The following is a 12,500-nucleotide window of genomic DNA, read 5'->3' on the forward strand; positions in this document are numbered from 1 at the left end:
TTCAAAACTATAGAAGAACTCTAACAAAACACAGGGAGGCCAAGAAGGGACATGGATGGCCAAAACTGGATAGGATTGAAATGGATTGAATTTGAGTAAATTTGAAAAACGTCGGCCCACCTTTTTTCAAATTTATATCAGTATATATCAAAATGTCATTTACACAGCTGGAAAATCATTCTCAGTTGTTATGTGGCCGTGATTTTGCAAATGAAAGACTCTTGCTCTGCGAATTTGACGTTTAGAGTTCATAATCAACAAAATTAAACGAATATACCTAAAATAGCGTGACCTAGCCCCTTTAAGAACAAACTCGATCAAGTACAGCATAGATAAGACCTCAGAGACACCACTGTGTAGATTTTGTGGAAATGTCACTGAAACAGTGCGACACATTCTTAGTGGATGCAAGAAGCTTGCCTAGAGAAGGTATAGGAAGCGCCACGAAAAGGTGACCCTGCAGGTACACTGGGAGATGTGCAGGAAGTATGGGATAGACTGTAATCACAAGTGGTATGACCATCAACCCTTGCCAACCGTAGAAAATGGAGAAGTGAAGGTTACCGGGGACATGATTATCTACACAAAGTGCTGAAACATAATCGGCCAGATGTTACTCTAGTGCATAAAGACACAGAGAAATGGACAGTTATTGACATAGCTGTGCCAGAGGACCAGAACATGACCAGACCTGAAGAGGAGAAGGTTGAAAAATACCAGGAACTAGCAATTGAAATCAGAAGGACTCATGGAGCCTCGAAAGTCACAATAATACCTACCGTGATTGGTGCTCTTGGAAGCATATCAAAAGGTGCCAAGACCTGGTTTGGTAAGCTAGATGTACCCGACTTCCTTGGAAGTGTACAATTATCGGCCATCCTTGGAACTGCTCACCTCTTGCGGAAAGTGTTGTGTATCTAAGCTACGAGGAGTTGCTGAGACACTATACCCGACAACTGGAGAGAATCGAATAATAATGCACGGTATATTGAAAAAACATGAACCAACTTACCTATGAAGAATCATTGCCAGTGTTACCTTGATTTCTGCCATAGCAAAGGTCTGTCCTATACAATTCCTGAAAAAAAGTTAGTCTATTAACTATATACTATTGTTTCAATGTGATAAGGTTAACGTGAGTTAGTATCAAGGCGTGATGGAAGATACCGTGGCATTTAAACCCTCAAGTGTCAATGTCGACGAACAACAAATTGACAAAAACCACCCGCCTGGTGTTTTTCAGTTCAGACTAGATATGGAGTAGTCACCCAAGTAGACTTCCTTATATGGTTTGGTCACGCACTTCTCCCCCAACTTCGTTGGGGAGGAACGCGTTACGAAGCCAAAACCCAAGGACCACTGTGTAGGAGACTAGATATGGAGCAAATTCAGGGGAAGTACATTTATGCTGGGAGTTTTGACAAATAAAATGCGCCTTACAATCATGGAAACAGGGTTTTTATACCTGAAGTATCCTCAACGACGAGAAAGCCGATGAACGACTTGCAGAATAGAAAGCAAATAACTGCGACCCGTTCAAGTTGAGAAAATGTTATGATTTTGAGAGTCAAAACGCCGTCAGTTTGAATTGAAGGTACCACCCGAAAAATGTCAAGTAAGTGGTAGCTGAAATGGATAACTCTTGCTACAGTTCACACTGCAATCACGGTGACAATTAGACAAAGTTAGATGCTACTCTGGTTTGCAGGGGTGATCCAATGTTATCGTCCGAGTCCTTTTATATGCCCTTTTAATAACCTGCGTAGCTGGTGGTTTTGTTGTTGCGGAGGGAGAGAGATTTCGAGCGGCGAAGCCACGAGAAGGCTGGGGCGAGAAGAAGGAAGATTTCCCTTCCCCCGAACCAGCCTTCTCGCGGCTTCTACGCTCGAAATCTCTCTCGCTCCACAACAACAAAGCCACTAGTTACGCAGGCTACCGTTTTACCAAATTGCTAGCAAATAAAAGGACTCTTGCGATAACTTTGTATCACCCTCTGATGAATACACTGGAAAGGAGTGTCGAGACGGTGGGTCTTTGAATTGTAACTTTCTACGCAACATTCAAATTTCTTCAAACCCCGGTAGCATCGACCTATGTATGGATAGCTTTTTTCCAAAAGGCTGAAAGAGTGAGAAATTGATAAGATTCACGGACTCCACACCATCAGTTAGAGCCTTGCCCAGTCAAACCGCCGACCGGTTGCTCAGTTGACCTCAGTTGGTTGCGCATCGAACTAACGTGCGAGGGGTCGTGGGTTTAAACCCGCTGAGCCACTTTCGACCCCCAACAACCCCTAACTAGAATTCTTCGAGTTGTAAATAAGCCCCTCAAGACTTTACAACAAGAATTCCTTCTCCTAAATTCAGACCACCTATTGAACACCAACCCAACGTAGTTTATAAAATACCCTGTGCCGATTGTGATTGGTGTTATATAGGTGAAACTGGCCGTTGCTTTGAAACTCGCAAGAAAGAACACGTTAGGAATGTAAAAACATGTGCTAATGGGTCAAACATTGCGAAACATGCGCGGTCTTTCGGTCATCGCATTAATTTCAATCATTCTCGAGTTATCGACAAAGGCTCCTTTCGTACTAGAAAAACTCTAGAAGCCTGGCACACCTCTGCTACCAAGCATGCTGACAATAACTCTAAGCCGATTCCTAATCAGTATAGCATTCTTTTTAAACAATAGCCACCTTTTTTCATACTTTTACTCTGTTATTTTTATTACTTTTATCTCGCCTTTTCTGCATATATTTCACTAATTTACATTCAATGTTTTATCCGTGGAAGGCTGTAGATCGACAGCCGAAAGCTTATATTTCTTTTCGAATTTTTTAGCCAGAGAACGTTTTTTATTGTATTTTAATATGTCTTATCCTGGCTGCGCTTCAATTTTTAATCACTTTCGATTTGTTAATTAGAAATGTTGGTTTTTGTGAAAAGGAGAAAACCGGAGAACCCGGAGAAAAATAACTGAGAAGAAAGTGCTGCCTTTGTTAGGACATCTACAGCTGGTTAGACTCTCTAGCCTTCTCCGATAAGGAGTCTCATAACAATCGTTGATAAATTCCGTGGGACGGACTGAGGCTAATGAACTACGCCGATATCAATAAAGCGACCGAACAGAACAGAACTGTTAAGAGTCCCAACTGCCTGGATACAAACGCAGCTAAGAAGTTGGACCAGGGACTACCAGAATCAAATTTAACGATCGGTCAGGATGGGTGGAGAAGCGGTGATCTCCAAAGCTCTAGGCAATCACCTAAATCACTGGGTCGCACTGCTTCCTCCTGTGAACGACCTCCAAAAAACCATTCGTAATGAGTGGGAATTCCTGGTATAGTGGTATTCCTATTTCCATGATACTTTTAGTACGGACCTGTTATCATTGTTTTCACGCTGTTGGGATAACCCTGCAGTGGTCACATACCACAAAGGCAATGAAATGAAATGAAATAGGGAAAAAATAAAATATAATATAATAAAATAAGGACAAAAACTGCAGCAGTAACCACGAAGGTTTGTAGCTTGGAATACATGATTTCTGCTTTCCGTTTATGAGGTTTTAGATCCTGGAATGTAATTATGAGTACCTCACTCCAGTTGAGAATGGAATGAATGAGTATGATGGTCTGCCTCGGCTCCTTTCTTCCTTAAATCGCAAGGGATCAAATACCTAAAGAAGTAATCACGGGACGTCAGCTGGTTAGAACAAATCAATGTTTCCATGATGAATCGTTGAGACACACGGACACTCCGGAAAGAATACAATTACCTTCAAAAAAGAGGACAGCTAGGGAATAAGTAGTTACGTACAATACTCGCTTCGGGTTCAATCTTCCCAGCTCATGAACTCCGCCCTTTTACTTGGTTATATTTTCTCAGCTGCGCAATATAATTATTTAAAAATAATCATATTGCGTAGCTTAGACTGTTCACACCATGCAGTAAACAACTCATGCGGAATAACGGTAGCAAAATGACGACTTCATGATAGCATTGTCTGAAACTTGTATTTTGCATTGACGCCATCGTAACAGTTTTTTTTCGTCTTTGTCTAATATGCTATGTTCACGGACCACTATTACCTTACCTCGGGATTTTTCCAGACATGCGGATTTCGATGAAGCGCAAAAATGTTGATGTACAAAAAGGTACCTACAAGGTAAATAGGAATAGTCAACTTCTAGTCAATATTTGTTTTTATATAAGGCTACTGCGTATTTTTAGGTGATGAACGCTACCTTGATAATTGCTATCGAATTCGAATGCATTCATAGGGCAATATATTGTTGCGTTCGTTTGCACAATTTGCTGGCTACAGTTTCATGTTGTCGTGTAATATGTGTTGTAGTTGCTTCTTCACATTTCTATGCATAAATCGAAGAAAGTACCGTTAGGAATTAGGAACCATAGTATAAACTACGCGCCAAAAAATTGCCAGCCGGTTGACCAAATTGGTTAAATTGAGAATCGCCTGGACTACCATGTGGAAGAGGGCGCCCTCGATCCAACACTTTTTAATTAATGGACATCAAGAATCACACAGCGACCTTGTTGAGTCCCGAGAGATTGAAAACTTTTGTTTTGCCCCACCGAAACTCGTTCCCAAACATTTAAACCATAGTTAATAGAGGAGAATTGTTTGGAAGCTCGGCAAACATCAAAGGAGCAAATAAAGATGCGAAGATTTAGGTTTGAAAGTCCACGACCGTGCACAATCTTTTGTTTTGCGCTCATACACTATACACGAATTACGTAGTCAACGCGTTTCTATTGGTTAGCTCCTCAGTACGAAGTAAACAACTATTGTGTTTTGTGCACGGTCAAGGCCAAAAAAGAGAACAAAAAACCTACAACAAAGAAATTTGTAGGGTTTCAAAACCATTCCCGTCTATTAACTATGTTTAAACTCAAAGCTAAGGGTACGAAATTCGATTATTGTCTATGGCCAATATGGCCGCGGCGCAAATACGGACCATAGGATAACTGTATAGTGAGTATACGACTACCTTTGGGGAACTTCTTTCCTTGTAAGTCGTACTCTTTATCCGAACGACGGCAAATTATAGGCACAGGCGAATATAATCGCATCGACTCATTGATGCACAGCTTTAAATAAGTAAGATTACAGAGATCATTCCTGTGCAAGAACGAAGAAAACAATAGCTTAGTTCACGGTTACAGTGTATAGTGAGTCGAATGGAAAGAAAATTAACGTGTGATAAGACAAGGGACCATTCAAAGAAGTGGAGGTCAGTGATGGAGAGAGGTCGTCCTATGGGAGTAGTTTTTGGTTGCTAATTTTTCCAACATTGTTTGTGCTATTTTATTCCCGGATTGTTTTGCATTTATTCCCTCAAACCTGTTCCCCAGATCAAAACAACGAAATGAAAAATGAAATTAATGACATTTACCCAGAAAGCTCCACTCACGCGAAAGTGGTTTTCAGGAAGGCCCTGCATCCGATCGAATTGGAATTTAGAAATGTTGGTTTTTGAGGAAAGGAGAAATCCGGAGAACCCGAAGAAAAATCTCTCTCGGAATCGAAGGCGGGCCACATTGGTGGGAGGCGAGTGCAATCAAGACCCCACCATCCCTGCTCCCAACATCTATTCGTGATTCGTGAAAGCCCTAGGAAATCTTCACCGCCCGGGTAACTCCGTAGGGGGAGACATTTTAGCGGAAAGGTATTCTCCATCATCATTGCCATCATCGGTCGGCTTGCTTAATTCCTTCAGCTGGTCTTATCACTCACTGTTGCCTCAAATCAATGGCCTCATTAAAACACCGTTTCGAGAGCGAGTTATAAAACAAATATAAGTGATAACGTTTCGGTAAGGAATTCCTTCATGTTCAAAGCAAGGTATAATTTTGGACGATCACTTCATCGACCAAACCCATTGCTAATGTTCTCACCATTGCAGACTGTTGGCCTGGACAAAGATGCGATCAACTTCTTCGCGACACTGTTTCTGGTGATAAGGGTGAAGAGCCAAGCAGTATAAGATCCAGCAAATCGCTGCAAATAATGTCAAAAGGATATCTTGGTCAAATTAATCCGTCTTTTTTGTCTAAAACTTAAAAAGCACTGTTTTGTGGTAATCAAAACATTTTGGGCAGCCAACCTAGTCAAGTCTCACCTCTGCGTCGGTTTTCATCAAGCACTTTAACTCCAAAATTTCTTGGCAATGAATTTATTTAATTTTAACTCTGCTGATCACCGGCCTTGACACTCAGTAGTCGACAACCTAATAGACCTAATCGGATAACTTAATGTTGTACCCAATTCAAACCGTTTGGGAAGAAAACGTTTTGTTCCAGTTATTTCCATATCATTTAAATCTATAGAACGAGAGAAGGGCATGTGAAAAAATTGGAGTTCTAGGAAAGATTTCAACCTACGACCTCTGTAAACACCGGTCGGATGCTCTACCCAGGCATTGAACAGGCAGCTAGGTCGCTTAGCCATGTTCTGTCCAGCACCTAACTTATGATCCTTCTGTAGGAGGTATTGCACGGTTTATCAACGGTAGATGCATTCTGATGCCCGTCTTTATACTAGAATGGGTTACAACGAAAATGACTGATATCAATACACCTTATTCCAAAATGGCCACCATTTTTAGTATTCTTTTATTTCCTTGCAAATTAGCCCTGTTGCCTCGTTCAAGGTTAACAGTTATTTTGATTTTTAGCTTCAGAACGAGGCAAAAAGAGCTAATTTGCAAGAAAGCAAAAGACTAGACGAGTTCACGCTCTTGAGTGCATCATGGGTAATCAGGGCAAGATGGAGAGAAATTCAAACGTTTGGAAGGAAGTTCAAAAGGATGAAAACTATTCATGATATGCAATTTTCGGTTGTTTTATTTTCCAAAACAGAAGATATGCGCTCAAAGGTTTGGCAGAATAAACTTGGAGAGAACGGTCTATTGTAGAAATTATTTCATTTTAAAAAGAGTTTCTGCGATACATTTCCTGTAATTCCAAAGGCCCAAAATTACAGAGAATGTATGGAGACAAAAAAAGCAATATTTAAGAATTCGTAAAAACGGATACCAAGTCTAGTTCATCTCAGTTGTGAACATGAACTTATTTGCTTGGGTTATGAAGGCGAAAGTCTATAAAGTAGAGTCATTTATTATATATATGGGGCGAATTTCATGTAATAAACCTTCCAAATAGAATTCTCTCTTCCTTATATTTCACCAGTGAAAAAACCGATACGTCCAATCAGGTTTGCGTATAGCGTTCTTCACATGTGAAAAATATAACCAATGAGCATTGAGTAGAATCACCCATTAGCCAATCAGAACATAACACTCAAATGGGTTCCGAGGCGCGCCGGTTGAGAAAACATGCTTGTGTTTTTCGCAAACTGACATGGCTTCAGCACGTTTTGTTCCACCTGAAACAACTTTAGAGGCTTTTATTGAAGAGCAAGCAAACAAAAACACCTTGAGTAAAACCAAAAGAGATGTTTCCTTACTCAAAGAATTTATGAGAATGAAAGGAAAACACGAAGAATTCGAAAACATTGAACCGAGAGAGCTCGACGAAATACTGTGCGCATTCATTCATGAAGAAAGAGAACATGTCAGCTTATCAGAAAACCAAGAGTCACCTCAACAAGTTTTGTCCCTACTTCAAGGCGCAAACATTCACGGAGGAACAGTTAATATCTCGATAAACACTGTAAGTCAGCAAAGTCCAAACTTGTCTGTGATGCACAGTGCGAAGCGCCGCCATTATGTGATTGAATCAGACAGTGATTAATCGGACCTAAAATAAATGTGAAGAAGTGTTTTCGTCATTTCACTTTTGATTTTTCTTTTTTTGCATTTAGCGTTATTCTTAATGAGGAAGTATTTTTTAATACCTGTAACGTTTTCCCCCGAAGACAGTTTTTGCGCATTTCGGAAGTTTTTAAGCTTACTGAATTGGATTCTTGAGTTTTCGCTATTTCGCAAACATGGTTTATAAAGCTTGCATCACAAAGAAAACAATAAAATTTCTGATTTACACGCTTTTATTTTCCTTTAATATATAATAAACAAATTACACCATAGAAAGTGCTTTGTACGGATTTTATTCACTCGTTGCAAAACTTTAGAAACTCACTCGTTCGCTACGCTCACTCGTTCGTTTCTAAAGTTTTGCGACTCGTGAATAAAATTCCGTACGGCGCACTTTCTATGAAGTAATCTATTTGTACAGTATATTGTGCTTTGAATTTCCCGGCATGTTGCCCTGATTACCCATGATGCAATCAAGAGCGTGAACTCGTCTATACTAAAATGACGGCCATTTTGGAATAAGGTGTATGGTGTATAATCGCCCTTTTAACTAGTGCCAGCAGTAAAGAAATAACTTAATTTTCGTTGTTCTTACAGGCAGGGATTTTTCCGTTACCTCTGAGAATAATAAACTGTTGTTAGTTTAGAACCAGATGCTGCACGAATCATAACATTCAGGTTCTCTTACGCAGTGTCAAGTAATTGAAAGAATGGTGGTTGCCAATGGTTACAAAGATTATCATTCATCGCGACTATAGCTATTCTCGATGCTGACCTAAACGATCGCGGACATTAATGACAAAACTGATAATTTTCAGGAAGTCCGGGTCTGTTTTGAAATTATTCTTGCATACACGAATATTTACTTTTGTCAGTGTTTAATTCAAAGCGATTCAAGATGCAAGATCCTGAATGCAAAGCTAATTTATAACAATCAACGACATGGTTACCTTTTTGGTGTCCGAATTAAATCACCCGAGAATCAAACTCTGTTCCCGGGTCTTAATAATCAATAGCCCTTATATTCAGCATTACTGACAGGCCGAGGAAAAAACTCTATTCTCAAGTAAGGGTAAAAATTATAACATGACATAACTACAGAAAATTAAGTACAAGAATATTTAAACCTACCACTCGTGACAGTGTCCAGTCCCGCGAACATGAAAGTCCTAACCTCTGCTCGAATCTCTTCGTCTGTTAAATTCTGTCCATTTTCACGCTGGAACAAAATGTATAATACCCCGTGACATCTAAGTTAAAAGTTAAATCCCTTCAAATAATATCTTAGGTGTTTTCTCTTTGGATGCAAAGAGTACTTAACAAATTGAAATTTCAGGGTTAACTTGAGACATTGTACTCGCGAGCCACGAGGGCACATGCAACAAGAGCTTATTCCTGTATTCCTGATTGTTTCTCACCGTGTAATAGACAGGATTGCAGTTATTTTCAGGATTAGTCCGAGTGAAATAGACTGAGTGTAGTATGGAGCAAACATTCTTGCTTAAAGAAACAACACGGCTTCAAACCACCGACTCCGATCAAGAATCCAAAATGATTCCAGACCACGGCACCATATTCAAATTTAACAATAAATTTCAGCAATAACGAGAACGAGAACTTGGATAGTGTCATCTAGAATATAACTTCTCGTTGTTCTTCTAATTTCGCGATTGCTCCGAATCGTTCATGGAGTGCGTAATAGTAAAGAGCATTTCAGAAATAAAATTTGGTAGGAACAGTATTGATGTTTGGAGAGAAGAAATTACTTTTTCCCCAAAACGGTTTTAGGGAATATTGAATTAAACGTTTTGGTCGGTTTCTAATTAAGTCAGTTACATGAAGTTAACTCTGTACTTAAAATTTTTAACTTTCTCGCCAATACACCTTTTTCTCAAATGGTCGCCATTTTGATATTTTATTCAAATTAGACCTTGATGCCTCGTTCAAGGCAAAATATTCTTTTGAATTTGAAGCTTAAGAACGAGGCATTAAGGACTAATTTGAATAAAAAACAAAAGAATGTTTAAATGGCGGCCATTTTTGAAAAAAAAAAAAGGTGTATTTAACTTGAAAAAGCAACTTTTTTAGGTTCAAAGACGTTTGATGAACATGAAGTACGAGAAGGTTGAACATGGGCCATAAGCCACTTATGAATCATTGAGATAGAAGTCACACTTAACTGGGCAGGACAATTTCAGCAATTTTGTCACTACATGGAAGCATGACCTCTGCGATGCCGGTGCAATGCTCTACCAACTGAGCTGTGAAGCCACACATTTGGGAGCAGATTGTGCCAATTTATCTTTCCACGGGATGTATTCCCATGAAAGGACTAACGAGTGAAAGAAATGTCTACTTGAAGTGCGGGTTATAAACGAAAGACAATATTATTGCTGAAATTGTCCAGTGAAGTGCGAAGTTCACTTCTATCTTCGGTCACTCTATAACCCGGCCGCACTTCAAATATACTTTTCTTTCATTATGAATCATTGATAACCTCTACACTATCGAAGCAAGCCGCTAAACAAATGAGAGTTTTTATAATATTTAAATAGATACCCATCACCAATATTGAAGCTATATATAACCGGTTAAAACGGGTGCTCAGACTTAACTACTGTTGATCAGCGCTAGCGCTATTCGAAATGGGTGCTTAGACCTCAATACTTTGCATGAGAATATTACGTTGATGACCTTCTAATCTATCTAGAACTTGTACTTGCCACGAGATGTCCATTGTCCTTCTCGTCTATCCCTTTTAGCATTTTTACCCTGATTAAACTCTATAGAAATCATATCTGACTTCCACCATTAACACAAGCACTATAGACTGATGGCGAATAAATGAACCGAAGAGTGCTGGGCAGGAGTGCAGAGAATTTTTTTTAAAATCAGGATTGATTAATCTATTCTGCTTTGAAATCCGTAATTCAGTGCGACCTCTAGTCCTCATGTTCAGACGATGGTCCTCAAAGGCATACTGCAAAACTGGAGCGCTAGCAACGTTAACGGACGTTTACTTCAGCGTAGTGTAAATGAAGCTTGCACGTGGTTTACTGATAAACAGTTTCACAATAAACAGCTAAAGCTTTTACACACCGTGCCGAAAAGAAATTGAGCGCGGGTCAGCTAAGCACTTGCTAAACTGTATGCCGCATAAAGACTTAATTTGGCTCAAAACTTTCAATTACATGCATAGCAAATAAAAATGACATCTCGTACCCTGGCCTCGAGCAAGATATCGAGGAAGTCAAATTGATGTTGCCTTCTTTGAGCTTCTCTTTCGGGCTGCGAAAAAAAACAAAAACAAAAAGATGACAATTGAGCGAACAAGAATGTGGACCCGGGATGAAATCAAAACTGAATGAATGAAAGAACGAACGAACGACTGAGCGAGCGAGCGAGCGAGCGAGTGAATGAGTAAGTGAGTGAGTGAGCGAGTTTGTGATGATGCACGAATAAATGAATGAACAAATGGAAAAAAAATAAAGTGCCTCTGTGATCAAAAAATCAATTCTTAGTTTTCTTTGGATTTCAAAACTATGTTAAGTAAACAATAAACGACCAAAATTTTAAGCCTTGATTTCAGAAATACACCTGTTTATTTCCACTGAAATTTTCCTATTTAATGGTCCGCCATTACTAACTTTAAGTTCTTGAGAGAGCTGGTTCGAGGAGAAAATGACATCAATTAAAGGCTCAGTAGTTTAAGAGTGCAATGCGGGTGTACGCCGCAGAATTAACGTGCAGCACGGGAGTTTTGGGCTTTCAGACGTTTAAACTCGCGTTTTGAATAAGCTGCATTCACGCTGAAATTTTAAACTAGTGAGTCTTTGACGTCACTTTTCAATGGATCTAACCCTCTGAGGTCCAATCGGTCAGTTTTGAACGTGAGTAATGGCGGACCGTGAAATCCAAAACTTACACTAAAAGTAAAGGGCCTTTTAATAAAAATCAAAGCTCAAAAATTTACCAGCCAGGTGTTAAGCAAACACACTTTCAAAATCTAAAGAAAAAGAGGAAGTGATTTTTTTTTAAATCACAGGGGCACTTTAAGTGCATTGAATGTACGGAGAAGTAAAGTACGACGAATAAAAGAAACAATATACGAAACAACGAACAGATACCTCTTCCAAGAGATTCTTTTTTCTTTCCTGGATAATTTCGTCGGCCTTTTGGGCAAGGAGTTTGGAATTATTTTTGAATGTTCTTCCCTTTGCGGTGAGTTTGTAGAAGAATTCAAAATGATGCAGTGGAGTCCTATAGAAAAAAGAAGTTTTCAATCAGAAGATATAAGTCAGATCAAAGCAAAAATGGGTAGGCTAACTGATTTTTTTTATTTCTATAACTTCTCCAATTAGTGAGATTGTAAAGCTTAAGTATAAAATTAAAATGGAAGATATGCAAAAAAGTGACTTACGAGAATCGGTCCATTATTGCCTGAGTATTTTCATGTATTGCAGTCATAAACGCTTCAGCTGTATTGCAAGAAAATTAAAAAATAAGTACCCACTTTCGGATAATGACTACTAATTAACTCGTAAATAAATAGTCAGCGTTTTTTGTAATTTTTTTTCGAGGCGGTCGGCGGGAAAGAAAACCGTTTCTATCAAAAAGTGTTTTCCATGACCTGTGTGAGTTTAAGCTCTGTCTCCCATGAAAAAAAAACGAAATAAAGAAAGAAAGAAATTACTCAAGT

The 12,500-nt window shown here is 39.2% G+C and overlaps 1 protein-coding gene across 3 annotated transcripts in view; it reads right to left on the bottom strand.

The window, feature by feature from the left end:
* LOC137991352 (cytochrome P450 4F4-like) overlaps nucleotides 1–12,500 on the bottom strand; it is a 33,779-nt gene that overhangs the window by 5,081 nt on the left and 16,198 nt on the right. For all 3 annotated transcript variants that reach the window (XM_068836456.1, XM_068836459.1, XM_068836464.1), the window contains 9 exons: nucleotides 12,222–12,280; nucleotides 11,929–12,061; nucleotides 11,024–11,089; nucleotides 8,933–9,020; nucleotides 5,925–6,027; nucleotides 5,018–5,148; nucleotides 4,099–4,163; nucleotides 3,599–3,681; nucleotides 1,013–1,078 (listed from right to left, as the gene is read on the bottom strand). In XM_068836456.1, the coding sequence (XP_068692557.1) occupies nucleotides 1,013–1,078; nucleotides 3,599–3,681; nucleotides 4,099–4,163; nucleotides 5,018–5,148; nucleotides 5,925–6,027; nucleotides 8,933–9,020; nucleotides 11,024–11,089; nucleotides 11,929–12,061; nucleotides 12,222–12,280 (794 nt within the window). The remainder of the gene's footprint in view (nucleotides 1–1,012; nucleotides 1,079–3,598; nucleotides 3,682–4,098; nucleotides 4,164–5,017; nucleotides 5,149–5,924; nucleotides 6,028–8,932; nucleotides 9,021–11,023; nucleotides 11,090–11,928; nucleotides 12,062–12,221; nucleotides 12,281–12,500) is intronic.

Source organism: Montipora foliosa, chromosome 1 (assembly GCF_036669935.1).
Source record: "Montipora foliosa isolate CH-2021 chromosome 1, ASM3666993v2, whole genome shotgun sequence".
NCBI lineage: Eukaryota > Metazoa > Cnidaria > Anthozoa > Scleractinia > Acroporidae > Montipora > Montipora foliosa.